The 22,125-nt window shown below is 55.8% G+C and overlaps 1 protein-coding gene across 1 annotated transcript; it reads left to right on the top strand.

Moving 5' to 3' along the window:
- The first annotated feature begins 693 nt into the window (after window positions 1-693).
- Window positions 694-20,872, top strand: LOC111160611 (leucine rich repeat containing 4B). The gene is made up of 2 exons (XM_022523816.1): window positions 694-990; window positions 19,031-20,872. Exons 1-2 carry the CDS (start codon window positions 694-696, stop codon window positions 20,870-20,872), a joined length of 2,139 nt encoding a protein of 712 aa, XP_022379524.1.
- Window positions 20,873-22,125: the final 1,253 nt, after the last annotated feature.

Genomic DNA, 22,125 nt, shown 5'->3' on the forward strand with positions numbered 1-22,125 from the left:
CCGGACCGATGACGGGTGACAGGAGTCTGACAAGCAGCCTGCGGCTGGGCCCCATGCGGAGGGTGTTTGGTGCTGGGAAACTTGTCTCTTGGCAAACACTCCTGGGCAGGAGTAGGATGAAGGGACAGGAGGTCCTGCAGGCAGCGAGAACACGCGGATGGGGCCTGTGAGGGAAGCCAGACTCCAGGACCCCCCCCCCCCACCGCATAGACTTCTGGACCTGACATGTCACCCTCTCTCTCTCCCTTCATCTGTTTGTCTCTCTTTCTCTCCCTCCATCTCTACCTCTTTCTCTACCTTTCTGAAACCATGCAGAGAACTAAGTTTGAATTGCGCTGACTTCATTGCTGGCCAAGTGTCTCGGGCAGCCTTTCTCTCCCCACCCCCCCGCCTCGGCTGTCAGTTCTGTGAAACGGGTGTAATCTTCTGGTCAGGAATGACTTGAGACAGTGCAGGGAGGGCGGGGCTAGTCTTCATCTCTGCGGCCCTCAGCAGGTGGGTCAACCCTCCAGGGGGCTGGGGGAGACCCGTCCTTCAGGTCCTGAGTGGAGCAGGGATGGTGGCAACAGCAGCAGAGCCACTGTGGGGGTTGGGAAGCAGGCAGGCCACATGGGGTTCCTGTCCCTCACTGATCCTCTCCCTCTATCTCCCCCCACAGCCCCCCGGCGCCCACGCGGAGCATGAACATTGAGGATGGCGTGCGCCCGCGGCTCCCCGTGCCTCCCACTGCTGCCCGGTAGGATGTCCTGGCCCCATGGGGCCCTGCTCTTCCTCTGGCTCTTCTCCCCACCCCTGGGGGCCGGCGGGGGCGGCGTGGCCATGACATTGGCGGCTGGAGGGGGCTCCCCGCCGGCTGCCTCCTGCCCCGCGGCCTGCTCCTGTAGCAACCAGGCCAGCCGGGTGATCTGCACGCGGAGGGAGCTGGCAGAGGTCCCGGCCGGCGTCCCTGTCAACACGCGGTACCTGAACCTGCAGGAGAATGGCATCCAGGTGAGCTGGGAGAGCAGCTGGTGGAGGTTGGGGGCGCTGCGAGGGGAGGCACAGGTGGTGGCCGGCTCCTCCTGCTCGAGCTGGCAGAGCCTTCTGGGTGTCCCCTTGGCACTTAGGAGATCTTGTTTGCACACTGGGTTTTCTCATGCGAGCTTCCCTGTCTCTGTGCCAGGGTGTTGGGGCTCAGAGGTTGGACCACATGTCTGCCTCCCACAGTGTAGGACAGGCGAGCCCTTGGCCCAGCCCTGGAGTCATGAGTGTGGAGAGCGACCCTTGCACGAGGCCTCTGTGCCGTCCACACTTCTCCACCTACCGTGTGGCCCTGGGATCCTGAGGGCATGACCCTGCTCCTCAGTTTCTTCATCTGAAAAATGAGGATGACAGAGCCCTTGCCCCAAGGGGCTGGGTGAGGGCTGAGGGTTTTATACTGGTCAAGGACTTAGAATCTTCTGGCACCTAGCGAAGTGTACACTGCAGTGTGGAGCTCATGTGCCTGCTTCCCAGAGTGGTGTGACATTCAGAGATCTAAGCCTCCCATGTACCTAGTCCCATGTCGGCACATGGCTGGTGCTCCGATGGGGCACCTGCCATCCGATTCACTGTGACCGTGACTGAGGTGGGCTATACATGATGCTTGGAGGGCAGAGCCGTGTGTTTTTAAAGCAGGGTCTCTCCTCTACTCTACTGGCCTCTGGGGCCCGCTGGGCTCCGGCTGTGGGGGCCGAGCTGTGTGCTCTAAGATGCTGAGCTGCACCCCTGGCCTCTAGATGCCAGCAGCAACCCCCCCACCTCCCCAGATAGCTCCAGATGTTGCCAGATATTCGGGGAGGGGGCTTGCCCTAGCTGAGAACAACCGTCTTAAAGACCTGTGGTCAGTACCCCACATGCAGGCCTCCCCCAGCCCCGGCCCATAAAGCCAGGAGAGAAGAGGGCTCCTGTGTGATGTCCAGATCCGGCCTGGAAGCCAACATTCCCCTCTCCCATGGCACACCCTGGTCTGTCCCTGGGAGGGAAAGGGGTCAGTGCCCCCATCTCACTGTTCCGGAGAGTCTGCGGTCAGGGCTCCCCTCTGCAGAAGAGGGGGTCTTTTAGGGGCATGGTGCCAAAGGGGCTGCCCGCATCAAGAAGGCTGTCCTACATGGCCATGGGGCTAGCACCAGTGAGGCCAGGGTTGAGGTCCAGAAACAGTAGGGGCCTCATCCCGTAGTCCCATCCCTGCTCCTGCATGATGGTGGCCTCTGGCTCCAGGCCCACCTCCACGGCAGCGTCCCTGTCCTCCTGGTACGCTTCCAGTCCACCCTGCATTCCCAGGCTCTAGTCTCAGCCAACCTGCCCCCCTGACACCTGCAGGGGGCCAACACCCTTGCTTCGTTCTCCCCATCCATGCCCTTGTTCTCTGGACTCTGTTTCCGTCCTTCATTTGTTCGTGTGACATCAACATGTGTGCCAGCACCAGCTCGGGGCCAGGCCCTGTTTTTGTCCGGGAGTAGTATGCGCAGGGCCCTTTCCTGCTCTGGGAGGCTCACCTTGCAGAAGGGAAGAAACAGGGAACAAATGGGATGGCACGTTTCCGGAAGAGGAGATGTTAGCGCATCAGAAGTACCTCTGTGTGCTGAGTCCCCCCCAGTAGCCCAAGGCCACCGCAGCGTCCCCTCAGCAGAACTGTGCTCTGCTGTGCTTTTCTCTTTGGAGAGCTCAGTGAATGATTCAGGGCAGCGAACGTTCGCTGAGCACCCACGGGGGCCCTGCATGAGGCTCCACCCACAGACTCGTCCTAGCCACCTGAGATGCCCTCCCCCACTCCCACCCGCTCCTACCCCCGTGCCCAGTCCAGTCCCACAGTGGCCACCAAGGGGTGCTGGTCTCGGCCTAAAACCCTCTGCAGGCTCCTGGACTCCAGAATGAGGTCCAAGCTCTCTGTTGTGATGACCAAGCCCAGTGCCGCTGGGCACGGCCTGTCAGCACAGCCCTGGAGTGGACACCATTTGTCCTCCTGGGGCAGGAAGTCGCTCAGCTCACCACTCTGCCTGAATACGCCTGTTCGGCCCTTGGGTCCCAGAGGCAAGCCTCCCTTCGTTGCCTTCCAGTCTGAGCCTACAGACTCCCCCTCCAGCCATCTGTGCCCTTGCCCTTGATGCCTGTATTTGTGAAATATCTCTTTATTGTCTTCTGGGGGGGGGGCAGTAGTCTAGGACAACCAGGCCTGCACACCCCCAGACACGGACATGACAAGGAAGTAAATGGTGTGTGTTCAGGATGCTGACGGCTGTGGGAAAAGGAAAGACATGGGGGACGGGGATGGTGGGTGCAGGAGGAGGGGTGGTTGGCTGCAGCTTTAAAGATGAGGTCAGGGTGGCCTCATGGAGAAGGTGACACTTGAGCAAGAGTTGAAGTTGGAGCCTTATATAGAAGGGCATTCCAGGCAGGGAGGCCCGCAAGTGCAAAGGCCCTGGGGTGGGAGGCTGCCTGGTGTGTGAGAGGAACAGCGACAAGGCTGGTGTGGCTGCAACAGAGTGAGCCAGGGCAAGGACGGTCGGTGAGGCCAAAGTGCCAGATCCTTCAGGGCCTCATGCTTACAGTGAGGACTTGGGCTCTTTGAATGAGACGGGAGCCAGGGGAAACTCTGAGCAGAGGACAGGTGGGCTGCTGACTTGGGTCTCTTCGGCTGAGGTGCAGGAGGCCTGTAAGTCACATGGATCAAGTGCCAGGGGCCCTGGGTTTGAATCCTGGATCTGCTGTTTTCTTGCTGGTGCAGAATTTGGGAGAGAAATGCCTGGAGCTTGGCTGGGACCAGGCTGGTTGCGGTGGAGTTGGTGAGAAGTGGGCAGATTCTGGGTCTGTTTTGAAGGTGGAGACAACAGGATTTTCCAGCAGAGTGGGTGTGGGAAGAGGGAAGAAAGGATGACTCCTGGGTTTTAGGTCTGAGCTGGTCCTATTGCTTGGGCCTGTCTGCGCGTGCGTCTGTCGCCCGCCTCCCAGGCCTCTGGCTTCCAGACTTTTGATGCACATCCTTGTCAGAATGTCCACGTGGGTGAACTTATTTGTAAGTCAAGCACAGTTCTGCAGGCATGCGCCATATGCCCCCAAACTGCCTGCTCCCCCAGGGAGGAGAGTGTCCTGTCCCCAAGAGTGGACACTTGCGAACATTCGGTGGAACGGGCCTCCCCTCGGGGACACCTTGCAGGTGGGGGACAGGAATGAGCCTGCCAAGGGAACCATCAGAGGAGCTTAAGGAAGTAACTTTTTAATTATCCAAATAAAAAAATGAAAAACAAATCACCCCTAACCCACCACCTAGATATAAATAGCTAGTTTATATTTTGCTTTAAAGCCTTCCTGGCTTTCTCCTGTGCCCATGTTAATGGGTTTTTAAATTATCTATTACAGAATGAATGCAAATTAATTTAGAAAAACTAGAAAATACACCTCAGTAAAAACACAGGGACAAAAGCCAAGCAGAATTCTACAAACAGGTAATGCCCGTGAGCATCCAGTGTCCTTCCGCTCAGATCCTCTCTGCGCATGCTCCCGGTGTGTGCTCGGTGGGCAGCCCTGGCCAACAGATTCCTGGCTTTTTTTTTTTTTCCACTTTTGGAGAAAGAAATGAAATCACATCATTTGATACCGGTTTGCAGCTGACTTTAGACCCTGAGTGGGTAACAAAAGCAGCTTTCTCCCTGACACTGACATCGTCTAAAACGTCAGTGCATGGGATCCCAGTGCATGGCCTTCCCATTACTGCACCTGTCCCTTCTTTCCAGCACTTGAAGTAATAGAAACAGCACTGTGGTCAACATCCCCCAGTGCGTGTTCTTGGAACTTTCTGGAATCTGCCCTTGGGATAAATTCCTAGAAGTAGAATCTCAGGGTCAAAGGGAAGATCACAGAGGCACTGCCCCACAAGTCCTGTGTGTCCTGCTCCTGAGTGCCATCCTCCCCACAGTGGCTGGTACTTCCCCACACCTGTGTGAGTGTGTGTGCATGCACACACACATACACTTACATGCACACATACACAGAGCCTACACCAAAGCCCCACAGAAATGGCCAGAGTTCTGGGGATCAAAGAGCCCACCCTGTCCTGTCCGTGGCCACTTGCTTGACGTCTGGCTCCACATCGATGGTCAGTCCCGTGAGGGCAGGGACTTCGCCGCATCCCTGCCATATGCCCAGCCCCGGAAACAGAGCCTGGTGCACAAGAGGTGCTCAGCAGACATGTGTCTATGGAAGGAAGACTGGCTCCTGAGCTCCTGCCTTGAGAACTTGGCAGTGTGTGTGTGTGTGTGTGTGTGTGTGTGTGTGCGCGCGCGCGCGCTTGCCCGCACGCACAGAAATGGGGGGGGGGGTCCCTGTGGTGCCTGCGAGACCCACTGGCCTCTCTAGAATAGTGGCGTCCACCCTCAGGGAGGGCTCAAACACTGTTCTGAGACAGGACAGGGACAACACGTGGTGGCTGTGGCTTTTCTACTGCCCCTAAGGAGCGAAATAATTTTTAACTATCTGCAGTCTTCCATGGGCCCAACTGTTTCTGAAATGGGACAGCGGTCCTCCATGAGCTGGTGTCCTCCCTGGGCACAGAGACCTCGTGCCTTCTCTTTCCTCCTCCACTGCTTTGTATCCTTGTCCCTGCTCTGTTCCCCTCCTCCCCAGAGCCAAACGTCCTAATGTGTTTACTGTGGATCTTTCTGCTTGTGTGTGTTCTTGCAAAATGCTTATTGTTGCTTTGTGTGCATGTATTTTTAATTTATGTAAATGAAGCTGCATTATAGATGGCTTTCTTTGTCTCGTGTTTTCACCCATCCTGGGTTTTTAAGAGCCATCCACATCGGGGTGTGTGTGTGTACTCTGTTGCTTTAACTGCTACAGAATTCTCCTCGATGGGTGCCCCCCCACTTCCTGCCTTCCACCTCCCAAGTCAGGACAGACACCCACGAGGCATGGAGTTGCCACCCCAAATTCTTCCTCGAGACCCCTTTGGGAGCTGCGTGATAGCATCTCCGGCATACACACGGGGGAACTGCTGGGTCAGGGGTCATGCACGTACTTAACCTAACACAGTACTCGGAGCCATGGAGCTTTCAGGGAGCTGCCCGGGGTCCCTCTGGGGTCCACCACGAGGTCGTGCGGGCAGCATGTGAGGGCACTTGACAAGGAAGGGTGCCTCTGTCTCAAGAAACCAACCCACCCACCCGAAAGAGGGGCTCAGAGGGGCTTCCGAGAGTGAGGTCAAAGGATAGCGAGAGGGTAGCGGCTCAGCTCTTGGTCATCTGGGCACCGGATCTAACAACAGAATGTCCTGCGGCTATTCAAAACAGAGTTTCGAAGAATATCCAATGACACAGGGAAATGCTTAGAATAGGATCCTGAGCTTTCAAAAGATGCAAGTAGGACGTCCCATGTGTTTTAAACACTGCACGGAAAGCAAAAATAAAATGCAGGGACCGCTCAGAACTGCTCAGACTGCCTTTCTCTTCGCACCACTGTTCTGGTGGATGCTGCGTTTCTTCTCGCTCCTTTCAGTATCTAAATTTTCTTCAGTGAGGGCACGGAGTACTTTTTGTAATCAAGGAAAAGTTATACCTAAAAATAATACGGACAAAAGACTGTACAAGCTGAAGATGGATGTGCTCAGCAGCCCCCAGAAAAGGGAAGAGAAGCCCGAGCACTGGCCCTGGGGGTGTGGGTTGCCAGTGCTTTTCCAGCAGGGACCTCTGCATTCGCAGGAGGATAGGATTACTTCCCCCATTTCCCGGAAGTCAAGTCAGACAGCCCCTCCCCTGACTTCTCACTTCTGAGCCTCACGCACAGAATCCCGCACCGAATCCCGTGTCTACACTCCTGCTTGTCTGGCTTCTGTTTGCTCCCCGCGGCTGCCAGGGCTCCTCCTTGTCCTACCCCGTAGCCACGGTGCTTCCCCTCTTACCCCTTCATCGTTGGATGATATTCTGTCTGATGAAGTTACCAGGCTCTCTTCCATTTCCTAGTGATGGGCATTTGGCTGGTTTCCGGTGTGGGGTTCCCCCTCGGCCTGACTCTAGATTTAGAGCCAGTGCAGGCACAGGGGAACTCCTTGAGTGCCTTGGGCTTGGGCTGGACCGCACACCCCTGGCACTGTCAGCGAGCCACACAGTTGCTGGAGTCCGACGCCAGCAGAGCTCAGTCCCCCAGGTGTCCCACCTGTCACCTTCCCCGACTGAGCCTGCCCGAGGCAGAACCCTTCAGGACTTGGCCCTGCTGGCCCCCTGCCCCTCCCACTCAGCTCAGGCCTTCATGCTTGGTGTTCCCTCTTTCTGGAATGCTCTTCCACTCTTCTTCCTAGGGCACATTATCAAACCCGTCTGGGTCTCAGTTTCATCATCAGGGAAATGGGGATAAGAACAGAGCTGCTGAGAAATTCAGTGCCTTCGCTCTTTAGACAAGCATGTACTGAGTGCCACTGTGTGCTAGTGGGGGATGCTGGTCACATGGGGGTGCAGCGTCACACGAGGCAGCGTATATATATTTACTTAGGAGGACCGAGCAGGGGCCCCTGGCAAGTGGCCTGCCGCTGAGCAGCTCTAGCAAGTGTTGATGGTGACACCTTTGTCACGGTCACGTTGGTCTTTCCTGACTCAGGGAAACGTCTCAACCTCAGAGGTGCCTTCCCTGAATTCCCAGTCAGATCAAGGCCCCCTTGTCCCCACGGCATCCCAAATGTACTGATCACACGTGTGCACACTTGTCAAGTCACCACTGGCCCAAAACACAACCATGAAATTTAACAAATCAGAGAACGTCTTGCCACCTTGCAGAGCCGTGTGGCCTTCCAGGAGAGGGACAGGTGGGGGTCCCCATGTTTCAGCTGAGTAGCTGAGGCCTGAGAGACAGAAGAGCCATGTCTCCCCCTCCATTAATTACATCACTTCTCTGAGCCCGCCTCTCACCTGGTGGTGGGGGAAGAGGGGTGTGTGTGTGGCCCCCAGCCATGCTCCAGGCTCCATCCACGACAGCCCTGTAAGTCCCGTTCTTACGCCATTTCATAGGCTGGGGGGACTGTGGTGTGGGAGAGGAAGGCCATTGTGCCGGAGGCCACAGTTCGGAGAGGAACTGGGACTTAGCCCAGGCAGTCGAGCTGGAGAACTGGACTTTTTCAACACTATTCCAGACGTTGCTTAATTCACAGTGATCTGGGCTCTCTGTATCCTTGGTGATACAATCACAACAGAGTATTAAGAGTCCTGACTCTGTCCACAGAGCCAGGCCCTGCTCTGGCCTTGTCCTTGCTCATCAGGACACTCACCCCAGCCTCCTCCAGGCCTCCCGTCCACAGTCAGGGTCACTGCATCATCCCTGGCCTCTAAACTGACCCGTGCTCCCCCTGCCCAAAGACCTTTCCCAGGCTGGCCTGTCCCTGTCCCAGCCACACCACACTCGGGGCCGCCCTCTGCTGGGCCCAGACACTGCCCAGCCCTGCCCTTCCAGTCTGGCGGAAAACAGACCTTGACCTTGAAGGGCCACAGCCACGTTCCCCTCCTCGCGGGTTCCAGATATTTAGTGTAATCCTCACAACTGTGACACCATGGACTGGTGTCCTGAGACACCATGAAGGGAGTCTCCTCCCCACACGGAAGCAGGTTCCACGCTGGAAGCTGCCCTGAGACCATGAGTCCCTCTCCCTGCATGGTCTGCCCCTCCTGTGTCTGCCTGGCCCTGGCTTGTCAGTCTGCGTCCCCTAGTTCATGTCCCCGATTCCTTTATTGAGCAACTACTGTGTGCCAGGCTCTGCTGTAGGTGCAGGGAAAGGGACCTGTGCTATGTGCTCCTGATGGAGGTGGGAGCTGAGCAAAGAGTGGGGGGCGGGCAGAGGCAGGGAGCCTCCCTCGGAAGGAGGTGTTTGACCACCCCCCAGCCTTCTCTTAACCCCACCCACTCACTGCCTTAGGCAAAGCTGGGGTGCACTTAGCTCCTGATATAGCTCTTACCTCCCCTCCCCAGGCATTATCTGCACCCAGGTTCAGATGCCTGTCCAGGCTGGGGGTAGGGATGCAGAGGTGGGGAACAGGCCAGACTCCACCAACAGGCCAGGGCTTGGCCCAGGAGGCCTCCTAGGTGGATGAATGGGAGGAGATGACGGGAGGGCAGGAGAGAGCGGAATAGGCCGGGGTGAGTGGACACACTTTGTGTGAATGGGGCAGGCATCTGAGAGGAAGAGGCACGCATGGGGCAAGGACGTCTAGGAGGCCTTAGCAAGGAGAAGGCTTTTTTTTTTTTTTTTTTTTTTTGAGAGAGCCTTGAGTGACTAGTGCCCTGAGCAGGTGCAGAGGCTGGGGTGGTGTTCCAGGAGGGGACAGCATGAGCCCAAGTGTGGAGGAGGAGGAGGAGGAGGAGGAGGAGGAAAGTGACAGGAGCTCTCAGGCACTAAGCTCCTAATGTGTGAAAAGGCATTTCATCCTCTCACCGGTCCTAGGAAGTAGATTTTATAATCCCCATTGCACAAATGGGGGAGCAGGCCTAAACTTGACCCCCCAGTCGCAGAGGTAGTAAAGGGTCAGCCGTCAGGACTCTGGCGGTGTGCCAACAAAAAGGGTCAGCAGGGCCGGGGCAGGCACAAAACAAGTCTAAGTCTGCCCGGGGTACTAAGGAAGAGAGCAGTTTGGGCGCTCTCCTCTTGGGTTGATAGTGGGGGCCGCTGAGCTCTGGCCAGAGCCCTTCCCCGCCCACTGCTCTGTGCAGCAGTGGAAGGCCGGCCTGTGGGGGCTGAGAGATTGGCTCCAGCCACCCTCACCCAGCATGGTTCCTGGAAGGTGGAGCACAGAGCCTCTGGGCACCTGCCAGTAGAGCTCAATGCCAGCACGGCCTGGAAACTTCTAACAGGTTTAGAACTTGTTTTTGGGCAGCAAAGGTGTAAGGTTGACAGAAACAATTATGGATTTCACTGAAGGAGGAGATGCTGTGTTCTAAATGGCCACCGTGCCCCTGGGCTGTGCTGGGTTACTGTGATGCAGGCTTGTTCTCACCTAGTCCTCAGGACCCCTGTGCCCATGTTACGGAGGAGGACACTGAGGCCCCGAGACGCTGAGTCTAGGCCCAGGTGGCTCAGTGCAGGAGCCCCCAAGCTTGCCAGATTCCCTCAAGGGGATCCCAATTGAAAAGAGAGGCACAAGGCCCTTGCCGCAGGGAAGGAGGAACTACAAGAAGTCATCACAAAAGCACTTGGTACAGAAAAACTACAATGTTTTTAAAATTGTGCATGCAAAGAACTAACACAAGAGAAGACAGTAAGTTACTTTGTTATCAGTTCATACATTCAAAATGTAGAAAAACAATTTATCTTCATAGCGTCAAGGTGAACAGTTCACTTAATCATTTCCTATCACAGTTAAATTTTTAATAAAGGATTTCTTGATGTTTTATTTTCTTAAAAACCCCAACAGAATGCAGTGGGGCTTTTCAGTGTTAGTTATGTTTACCTACCATAGCTGAAGCGGAAAGTCCCCTAAAGAACAGGCCAACTTCCAGGATGACAGGAGAGGAGAGGTACCCCCTCAGGGTTGGGAGTGGTCCTCAATGGGTCACCCTCCCTTGCCTAACTGGCATCCATACCCTTGTCACTAAGCACAGAGTCAGGCCCATGTGGAGGAGGGCTCAGCTGAAGGAGTGAGGGGCTGTGGGTACTTGGCTATTAGGTGCCTGTCAGAAGCGAGACCCCAGGACTACCTCCTCTGCAACATCACAGAACATCAGTGTCCTTCCAGGCCCAGTGTCAGGCCGGGAGGACCGGGGAAATTGCCCTCTCCAAGAACCAGTCCCCACTGCGTCCATCCTCCTCTGGGCCAGTGGTCACAAGAGTGCGGGTTTAAGATTATCTGCCGGGGATGGGGGGATGTCAACCTGTGCTGTGGAGCGGCCCACACCTGCCTCTCCCCCTGCAGGCAGGGCAGCACCTGTGAGCTGTTTACACCATGGCCACTCAAATGATCATTTGCATAATTATTATGTTTAGTGTCCTCCCCACTTGAGGTCAGGCTCTGGGAAGTCAGGGCTGTGTCTTTCTCGTCCACAGCTGGATCCCCAGAGCCCAGCAAGATACTTGACACATAGCAGACAGTCAAAGAATATCTGTCAAATGAGCAAATCAACACGTGGGTATGGCTGAATCATGAACAGGCACCACAGCTCAAAGAATACATTGAAAACCACAGAGAGCCCAGCCCTCTTGGCTCAGGGTGGGTGGACACGACGGAGACTTCATATTTATTTAGACTGAGGAGAAGCAGACTTCGAGTCCTGGTTCCACTACTTCAGAGCTATGAGACTGAAGGCAGATTAACTTTTCCTCTCTGCAGTAAACTATCAAATATGAGAGGAGGCAGAGACATGTGGCCAACAACCCCCACGTGACAGGATTTCCACAAGAACTAAGATCACCACCTCGGAGCATTTAGTACAGGGTCTGGTACACAACAGTCACTTAGCAAGTAATGGCTTTGCCCTTCTGCCTCATCGGGAACCTGCCTAGGATGACACTGTTTCAGAGTAGGGATGGATCAGCCTTGTACTGTTTGGGAGGAGAGGAGAGGAACTGGCCAACAGTGGTCTTCAGGTATGCATGTTAAGTTTTAAGGGTGACCACTAAAATAAGAGAAAGGGAAAATACATGAATTCTAAACTAGAGGGGCGTCTGGGTGCCTTAGTCAGTTAACTGTCTGCGTCGGCTCAGGTCATGATCCCAGGAGCCCTACGTTGGGCTCCCTGCTCAGCATGGAATCTGCTTCTCCCTCTGCCTGCCATTCCCCCTGCTTGTGCTCTCTCTCACTTGCTCACTCTCAAATAAATCTTTTATTAAAAATTATAAAATAGTAGATAAGGGAAATGGAATAAGGAAATCAATGAAAAAGATGACAGGAAAGAGAAAGAATAGGCTGCAAAAAGTCAGGCAAAGAAAAAGCACAAAATAACAGAATAATTCCCAACATACTAGTAATTATAATAAATGTAAATGGACTAAACTTCCAGTTAAAAGACGGAGATTTTTAAGACTATATTAAAAACGAAATCCAAAAGACACACCTAAGACAGCAGGTCAGTATGGATGAAAACAATTAAGATGGCAAATGTTAACAACAAAAACAAAAACAAAAAAAACAGTTAGTTGGAACCAGTTCCATCACTGAGGGTTTCAGCACGTTGGCATTGTCACCCAGGCCAAAAGGTGTGCAGGTACACATCAACTAACACAAATTGCTCTCCAAATCAGACCCTTGTCCATTCTGGCCCATTCACTCAACACACTTGGCTGAAGGTGGCCAGGAACTAGGGGACAGGGAATGTGGAAACCATCCAGATGGTGTCCACTCATAAAGACTCAAAGCCTAGTGAAGGAGAAAGATGCATTAAGCCAGTATGGTAAGAGAATGTGCGTGACACATTAGTGATCAGGGAAACATGGGGGCTTACTGGGGGAAGGCAACTGAAATTTCTCAGAGAGCAAGGATGAAGATAGCATCCCAGGCAGAGGGCATAGCCTGTGCAAAGGCAGAGATGTTGGGCACAGCACAGCAAGCGTGTGGAACTCACACATCTCCCTGTGGCTGGAGTAGAGGAGAGGCACTGGGACAGTCCTACAGGGCCTCTGACCCCAGGTCGAGAGTGATAGGGAGCCATGGGAGGACTGTGAGCAAGGATGTGGTGGTGTCTGAACGACATGTTAGCCAATGTAGAAGAAAGATGCTGAGGAAGAAACTGGATGCCCAGACTTGGACAAATGGTCATGATCACTATGAGCTGAATCAAAAATTTTAAATATATATATTTCTGCATGCTTGCCATGTCCTAAGCACTCTAGATCTTGTCCAAGTCTCACAGTAATCCTGCAGTACCTATGAGGAAAGTGGGCTCAGAGATAGTAGGACACTCACCACAGGTCACACAGCTGGTCAGCAGTGAAGCCAGGATTCAAACCCAGACCCAGCAACTCCCCACTAGGCTGTTCCCCCAGGCATCCTGCAGAGGAGGGAGAACTGACTGGAATCCTGGTAAAAATAAAAGCCCTCACTATTTAAAGCAACCCAACAGCACATCTTCAATAAAACCAGGCTTCCCTTTGCAGCAACACCCCCGTCCTGCTTAGCTCTCAAGTACATTAGTAAAGTGATTGGAGGGACCCCCCCACCTTGGAGATGCCCCTCATCTCCCTTCACACACACCCTTCCCATCACTCCTGAGACAAAGCTCACAGAGCAGGAGCAGCCTCTGCCAGCAAGCACCTTACAGACATACGGACATACGGACATATGGACATACGGTAGTTGTGGTCTCTCCATCCAGAGGACCAGGGAGATGTGGGCTGGAATCCCAGCTGTGTACTTCCCAGTGGGCACGGTGGGATTCCCTACTGAGTCACTGGACCTCACTGAGCCTCAGCCTCCGGGTACACACCCCAAGTCTGCGGCATCCTCGTTGTGTGACTTCACTGAGCCAGTTCCCTCTCTGAAAAGTAAGCCTGACAACAGTCTGCCTTGCAGGGCTGGTGGGGGACACCTGAGGTGACAAACGAATGCCCAGCCCAGAGCCTGGCATTTGTCACCTCATCTCAGTGAGCACCTGCAGTGCCAAGTCCTGTGCTGAGCAAATGTCAGTGATTCCCTTGAGTCTCAGGGACAACTGTAAGGTCGACATCACGATGCCCTTTCACAACGAGTGCCCCCCCCCATTTGCACCTTCGGAACTGCTTTATCCCCATGCAATAAAAAGCAGTGGCTGAATGAATGAATAAGGGACATTTGGGCTGCTCCAAGGGAGTGAGCAGGAATTTTCCAGGCAGACAAAAAGGGAAGGACATCCTGAGAAGAGAGCAGCATAAGCAAAGATAGTTCTAGGAGTGGTTATTGACTGAAATGTCACCAGAGTGAGGATTGCCAAGGGCAGGGGGCTGTGCAGAGGGGAGGGGAGAGGGGAGCAGAAGTCGGCCAAGCAGGGCTGAATTTCCTCTGAGAGCACTGGGGAGCCACGGAGGGCTGCAGGCCTGCCTTCCACCAGGAAGCTGGGCTGGGGGGCTGCACTGTGAACAGGGACCCTGGAAGGAGGGAGGAGCCAGACGGGCACACAACGCTTTCCTGCTCAGCTTGCAAATGGGTTCCCGGGGACCTGGGGAGGCCCCAGAGCTAAGTGCCATGGAGACTAGGTGAGGGCGAGTTGTCTCTGGCCCCTGGACCAGCGGCCCTTTTGTTCTGGATTTCTAGGTCCAAACTCTCAAGTCTAACCTTTTAAGAGCCCACCGCATTCCCCCCCCCCCGCCCCCCTGGTGATTAGCGATGACGGGATCCTCCTCCTGCTGCCGCAGTCGTCGTCACTATTATTTTAATAGAACCTGCGGGCGAGTGAGGGCCTGCTTTGTGCCGCGTCAGCGTTTCCCAGGGCAATGATAAAAGGCACCCTGCGAGGAGGGTTCTGTGCCTGTGATGTTTGGGAAACCCAGAGTGGAGCAAAGTGGAACCGTCCTTCCCCACAGGACTTCTCGGACTTTCCGCTCACAGCAGTGGCGCCTCCAGGAGGGACTGTGCGGCTCCAGACGTGTTTGATCAGGGAAGCTTTTTGTTGCTGCTGTCGGATATCACCTCATGGGATTAGCCCGGTCTCCCCGGTGCTCCTCCTAGGAGGGAACCGAGGCTGTAGCCACACACGGGACCACAGGAGCCAGGTCCCAGGGCCTCTCAGGGTCCTGGGGCTGCGGCCCCAGTCTTGGGTACACACCCTGTCGCCTGGAGAGACCCCAGGCCAGCCCTCCTCGAGGCCATCCTGCCAGCGTGTTCTGCTCCTTCCCCTGGATCCCCCCACCTCCATCCCAGATCCTGCAGGTGCCACCAGAGAGCTTTAGACCAGATTCCTACATCTGATAGCATTTACTGGGGTTTCGTCCCACTCTAAAAGTTAGCCATGTTCACTGCAGGAAATTAGAGAAGGCAGAAGCGTATTAAGGAAAATAAGTAATTGACCCTGGCAATTCCATCCCAATGTCCCAAAGGAGGTATCACCCTGGTAAATAATTCTAGATAGCCATGAAATTTGTTTCTGAAGCATGTATCACGAAAAGGGAAAATACAGTGTAATACTATTTTTTTAAGTTTCATTTTTATTTAAGTAATCTCTACTCCCAACATGGGGCTCGAACTCACGACCCCAAGATCAAAGAGTCAGACACTCTACTGACTGAGCCAGCCAGTCGCCCCTACACTGTAATACTACTACTAAGGGAAATTCAGGGCCAAGGAGGAAATATCATGTCACCAAAATTTTGTGAAATATAAAAAAAGGTGAAAAAGAGCTATATCCCTGCATTATATGCAGGGAAAAAAGATTAGAAGGATGTATACCAAATTGTTAATGTAAGTTAATATAAATAGAGGTACTTTGGCTCATTTTTCTTTTCCTTTTAAGACTTTTTCCTGAAACTAATATATATTACCTTTTTTTTAAGATTTTATTTATTTATTTGACAGAGATCACAAGTAGGCAGAGAAGCAGGTAGAGAGAGAGGAGGAAGCAGGCAGAGCCTTTAACCCACTGAGCCAGCCAGGTGCCCCAGTATATATTACTTTTATCATTGGCGGGGGAGGGGGGCATATGGAAATCTGCTTTGTTATTCTAATGTCCACTGAGGCCCCGCCTGCAGGAGATTTGAGCTGATGTCCCTTCTGGGTCCCTACTCTGAGCCGGGTGTTTCCCCCAAACTCCATCCCACTGTTCCTGGAAACCATTCACATGATCTGAGAATCACAGAGTTGTAACAGCCCAAAAGTATCTCATTTCTCCCTTTCACCCTGAGCCCACAATGACTCCTTCCTCAGGCCAGTTGTCCAGGGCTGTTCTCCTCAGGAATCTGGTTTCCATGGAGGGAATGGCCCCAGGGCAGCATTCTGAGCCCTGGAGGGGGCCTGGACTCTGATGATAAGGGCACAGACAGCTGGGGGGTGACAGTATGGGAGCTGGGTGTCGAAGGACAGATGGCAGGAGGCCAGAAAGTGCAGAAGGTCTTCCTGGCAGAGGGAACAGCAAGTGCAGAGTCCCAGAGGCTGTGTTCTGGGACCTGCCGAGAGCAGGAAAGGGCAGAGGGGGTGACGCTGGAAGAGGAAGGGGAGATTGTGCCAAGCCCATCGATGCCACTGGAGGGCGGAGACTGTGTCTTATTATGGGATGGCACTGTCGGAGTCATTCCTGGTCATCAGTGTGGAGTGGGAGAAACCTGCGCTGGGAATAATGGGGTTCCTGGAGGCACTGGGGGTGTGGGCATAAATAGGAGTCTGGGGCCGGATGTCCAGGTGGGAGAGGAGGCGGCTGAGGTGGGGCTGGGCCATGGGATGGAGAGGAAGGGATGGGACAAGGAGTCGTGAGCAGAGGGGCCGCGGGGGACTGCTGGGCCCCAGCGTGTCAGGCTCACGTCTCTGATTTTTAGTTAGATGGTGCAGTAAGGGGTTCTCTGCCCCAAGAGTCGCCCTCCCCAGGCTCTGTCCCAATGGCACACACGTTACTGAACACCAACAACAAGCCCCCCCCCCCCCGCACACTCTCTAGTGATCACACTGTGGCCTCCAAAGTGGCTCTCATTCTCCCTTCACAGCCAGCCCTGGATGGGAGGCCCAGAGAGTCCAACCAGCAGGCCCCATAGCCAGGAGAGAGGGGAATGGGACGAGAACTGGGCTCTGTCTTCACAGCGCATATGATGTCCCAGCCACTGGCCACCTCCGTGGGCCTCCATTCCTGCCTTTCAGAAACAGGCACTAACAGTCCTATAGGTCCTGGGATCGAGCCCCGCATCGGGCTCTCTGCTCAGCAGGGAGCCTGCTTCCCTTCCTCTTTCTCTGCCTGCCTCTCTGCCTACCTGTGATCTCTGTCAATTAAATAAAAAAATAAATTTTTACTTATTTGTCTTTTTTTAAGTAGGCTCCGTGCCCAGCATGGAGCCCAATGCAGGACTTGAATTCACGACCCTGAGATCAAAACCTGAGCTAAGATCAAGAGTCAGACACTTAGCCACTGAACCACCCTGTTGCCCCTAAAAAAAGTTTTTAAAAATGCTTTTCTACCTAGGATAAAAGTAATTTGGGTTCATTAAAGAAATAAGGGTTACCTGGGTTGCTCAGTGGGTTAAGCCTCTGCCTTCGGCTCAGGTCATGATCTTAGGGTCCTGGGATCGAGCCCCGCATCAGGCTCCCTGCTCAGTGGGGAGCCTGCTTCCCCCCTCTCTCTGCCTGCCTCTCTGCCTATTTGTGATCTCTGTCAAATAAATAAATAAAATCTTAAAAAAAAAAAGTAAATAAAAAGTTGCCCATAATCCCCAACAGCTGGACTTCACTGCCAAGAAGAGCCTGGAGTACGTACTTACGGTCTTTTTTTGGTGTGTATAGGAGTACACCTAATTCCTCAGCTTCTTTTTAAAATTCTACAAAGTCACAGGTGCCTGGCTGGCTCAGTCAGTGGAGCACGCAACTCTTGATCTCAAGGTTGTGAGTTCGAGCCCCACACTGGGTGTAGGGATTATGTAAAAATTCAAACTTTAAAGAAAATAAAATCCACATAGTATGCTCTCTGGAGTTTTCTATTCCCCCCCCCCCCAACTATTATAACGCAAGCATTCCCCAGGGCATTAACTAGCCTTCAGAAAAGCCATCTGATGGCTACATGGTCGGTCACACCTCAGTGTGCCCCGCACTGGGACTACTAAGGAGAATCTGGTAAGATTCTGCCTGCCATGCCCAGCCCAGCACCGCCCCTCCTGTGGCCCCTCGGGCCCTACCTGGAAAGGCTGCAGCCAAGCTCAGGGGTTAAGAACGGGGACTCTGGAGTCCCCTCAGACTATGGTCAACCCGAGATGACCTCAGCCGGATCGCAAGTCTGTCATCTCCTTCTCTGTGACCTTGGGCGAGTCACTGCACCTCTCTCTGCCTCCCGCTAAGACGGAGATAAGTCATAATCCCTCCTGTGAAACCCTTGAGGCCAGATGTTCTGACATCCGCTGGTAAAAGGTGAGGCCCTAACGTCCAGCACATATTTTATACTCCTCCCCCACCTCTACCTCTTAGCAAGTGTGGGACTATTTCCAGAGTAAAGTGTTTGAACAGTCACATGAGTGGGCTCAATAAAAAGCTCTAAATTAGCTCCACGTGAGTTCTGATCAGGCTGTACCACCGTATGGCATTTGGTGCCAAAGTCAGGGAAAATCTTCTGGTTTTTGGAGCTTTGTGGATTTCATAGTTCCAGATATTGAGTAAGTACCTACCTCGTAGGACAGTTTGGCGGATTAAATGAGTTGTTGCCCATAAGGCATTTAGAATGGTGTCTGGTGCCCAAGAGGGACTCAGTACCTGTTAGCTGTTGGTGTGAGTATTTTTCATCTTTTTTTTCCTGAGGTGTAATTTACATATAACAAAATGCCCCTGTTTTCCGTACAGTTTGGGGAGCTTTGGCAGTCTTATTCATCCAGACAGCCACCACCCCAGCTGAAAACCTTTCCATCACCCCAGAAGGTTCCCTCGTGCCCTTTGCCAGCCTGGCCTCCACCCCTGACCCCGCCACACTCAAAGACGACCGCTTAGCACAGGTCGGACGCGGAACGGACACGACCCTACCGCCGGCGCGCCTTCGTGTCCGGCTTCTCTTGCTCGACAGGACGCCCCGCCGCTAAGAGCGGCCGTGTGTAGGGACAGTTGCTTCCTCCTCGGTTGACCGTGTGGGTCCCTGAGCGGCGGACAGACCTTCGGGTCGCGTCTGGTTAGGCCGCCGCAAACCCGGGAAGGACTACGGCCCTCCTCTCCCGCCGGGGAAACACGCGAGAAGAGGCGGGCCCAGCGGTGCCACGTGCGTCACGTGTGTTGCGTCTGCCTCGGGGAGAAACAAAGGGTTTCCCAAGGTAGTCTTCGGGGTTACAGGCCCCGGGGGGCGGGGCGGGGCGCGGCTCTGCACTCGCGTGGGGCCGGGGGTGGGGGGTGTGCCGGGCGCAAGGGACTCCGGCGTGATTAGCCGCCGCAGGGGCCGCGCTGACGGTGTCTCCCCTCCCCCACCGCAGGTGATCCGCACCGACACGTTCAAGCACCTGCGGCACCTGGAGATCCTGCAGCTGAGCAAGAACCTGGTGCGCAAGATCGAGGTGGGCGCCTTCAACGGGCTGCCCAGCCTCAACACACTGGAGCTGTTCGACAACCGGCTCACGACGGTGCCCACGCAGGCCTTCGAGTACCTGTCCAAGCTGCGGGAGCTCTGGCTGCGCAACAACCCCATCGAGAGCATCCCCTCGTACGCCTTCAACCGCGTGCCGTCCCTGCGGCGCCTGGACCTGGGCGAGCTCAAGCGGCTGGAGTACATCTCGGAGGCGGCCTTCGAGGGCCTGGTCAACCTGCGCTACCTCAACCTGGGCATGTGCAACCTCAAGGACATCCCCAACCTGACGGCCCTGGTGCGCCTGGAGGAGCTGGAGCTGTCGGGCAACCGGCTGGACCTGATCCGCCCGGGCTCCTTCCAGGGCCTCACCAGCCTGCGCAAGCTGTGGCTCATGCACGCCCAGGTGGCCACCATCGAGCGCAACGCCTTCGACGACCTCAAGTCGCTGGAGGAGCTCAACCTGTCCCACAACAACCTGATGTCGCTGCCCCACGACCTCTTCACGCCCCTGCACCGCCTGGAGCGCGTCCACCTCAACCATAACCCCTGGCACTGCAACTGCGACGTGCTCTGGCTGAGCTGGTGGCTCAAGGAGACGGTGCCCAGCAACACGACGTGCTGCGCCCGCTGCCACGCGCCCGCCGGCCTCAAGGGCCGCTATATCGGCGAGCTGGACCAGTCGCACTTCACCTGCTACGCGCCGGTCATCGTGGAGCCGCCCACGGACCTGAACGTCACCGAGGGCATGGCGGCCGAGCTCAAGTGCCGCACGGGCACCTCCATGACCTCCGTCAACTGGCTGACGCCCAACGGCACCCTCATGACCCACGGCTCCTACCGCGTGCGCATCTCCGTCCTGCACGACGGCACGCTCAACTTCACCAACGTCACGGTGCAGGACACGGGCCAGTACACGTGCATGGTGACGAACTCGGCCGGCAACACCACCGCCTCCGCCACGCTCAACGTCTCGGCCGTGGACCCGGTGGCTGCCGGCGGTGCTGGCGGCGGGGGCGGCCCGGGCGGCCCGGGCGGCGGCGGGGGCGGCAGCGGCGGCTACACCTACTTCACCACCGTGACCGTGGAGACCCTGGAGACGCAGCCGGGAGAGGAGACCCTGCAGCCGCGGGGGACGGAGAAGGAGCCCCCGGGGCCCACGACGGACGGTGTCTGGGGCGGGGGCCGGCCCGGGGACGCCGCCGGCCCCGCCTCGTCGTCCACCACGGCACCCGCCCCGCGCTCCTCGCGGCCCACGGAGAAGGCGTTCACGGTGCCCATCACGGACGTGACGGAGAACGCCCTCAAGGACCTGGACGACGTCATGAAGACCACCAAGATCATCATCGGCTGCTTCGTGGCCATCACGTTCATGGCCGCCGTGATGCTCGTGGCCTTCTACAAGCTGCGCAAGCAGCACCAGCTCCACAAGCACCACGGGCCCACGCGCACCGTGGAGATCATCAACGTGGAGGACGAGCTGCCTGCCGCCTCGGCCGTGTCCGTGGCCGCCGCCGCCGCCGTGGCCGGCGCGGGGGGCGTCGGCGGGGACAGCCACCTGGCCCTGCCCGCCCTGGAGCGCGACCACCTCAACCACCACCACTACGTGGCGGCCGCCTTCAAGGCGCACTACAGCGGCAACCCCAGCGGCGGGGGCTGCGGGGGCAAGGGCCCCCCAGGGCTCAACTCCATCCACGAACCTCTGCTCTTCAAGAGTGGCTCCAAGGAGAACGTGCAAGAGACGCAGATCTGAAGCCGCCAGGCGGAGGGGGGGGCGGTGGGGGAGACCAGCCCGGGGCTCGGGCCATACCAGGACCCTCCCCGCAGCCCCAGCCCCCCGCGCTGGCGCCCGGACCTTGCAGGGAAGGTCGGGGAAGGAGGGGTCGCAGCCCCGCCCGCGTTCGGACCCCAGGGCGGCTCAGCCCCCGCACGAGGACAGGGCGGGGCTCCAGGAACCGGGCCCCCGCGGTTCTGGCCGCACCCCCCCACCCCAAGCGAAGGGAGGGGCTGCGGGATTCCGGAGAAGTGGCTGGAACCCTCCGCTTTTCCTCCTCGAGCTCTCGACCGACCCATCCCGGCCCTCCGCCTTCCAGGGGAGAGCGGAGCTTTTCGGGGGGTGTCCTTTCCCCTCATCCCCAACGACCTTCCTTTTACGGTTCATTTTTTGCAGTTTGACGCCTGTCCCCCCTCCCGCCCCTCCGCCCTCGAAACTGAAGAGACAGACGCGCGGTCAGAGCCTCCAGACACCCTGCCCTGCCCCCTTCACCCCCAGCCCTCACCTGGCCCACAGACTCTTTTGATACTGAAGGGAGGTTTGCGTCAACGACTACCTGCTCTGTAATTACTTTAAAAAAAAAAAAAAAAAAACACGGAAAAAGTAAAAAAAAAAAAAAATTTCTTTTTGGGTCATGAAAGCATGGAGGACAGAGAAAACAGTGAATGCGGGCAGGGGTGCAATGAGAATGGAAAAGTCAAGTGTCACAGGCCCGCCCAGAGGGTCGCAGGTGTCAGCACCTCTGGGGGCTCTTAGGCTCCTCACCCTTGACCCCAGGAGCCCCAGACAGGGCTCAGGCACCCAGCACCCCCCCGATGTTCTGAGGCCCTTGTCCCCACCCCACCCTCACTCATGCGGGGGGCCGGGGTGGGGGGGGCGCGGGTAGGGTGGTCCAAAGGTTGGGGCCGGGCAGCTCCTAGAATCAAGGTGTGGGCAGGGCCCTGCTCCCTCTGGAGCCTGTGGGGGAAGATCCTTCCCTGCCTCCTCCCGCTAAGCTACCGTCCAGTTTCCCCATCCTCTTCCTTCCACCCACGCTCCATCTCTCTGTCCAAATTTCCTCTTTTTTATAAGGACACGGGGCATACGGAATTAGGGCCCACCCTACGCCAGCAGGGCCTCATCTTAATTCAATCATCTGCAAAGACCCTGTTTCCATATTAGGTCATTCACGGGTCCTGGAGGTCAGGACTTCAGCATATCTTTTTAGGGGAAACAGTTCAACTCAGAACAGA

This window comes from Enhydra lutris, unplaced genomic scaffold (genome assembly GCF_002288905.1).
Source record: "Enhydra lutris kenyoni isolate GAN:26980312 unplaced genomic scaffold, ASM228890v2 scaffoldscaffold77, whole genome shotgun sequence".
In the NCBI taxonomy this organism is placed as follows: Eukaryota; Metazoa; Chordata; class Mammalia; order Carnivora; family Mustelidae; genus Enhydra; species Enhydra lutris.

Excerpts from the sequence above, each read along its gene's own strand:
- LOC111160611 (XM_022523816.1), top strand. The coding sequence starts at position 694 with ATGGCGTGCGCCCGCGGCTCCCCGTGCCTCCCACTGCTGCCCGGTAGG. Across the intron at positions 991-19,030 it reads TGCAGGAGAATGGCATCCAG|GTGATCCGCACCGACACGTT; the intron begins GTGAGCTGGGAG and ends CCCCCACCGCAG.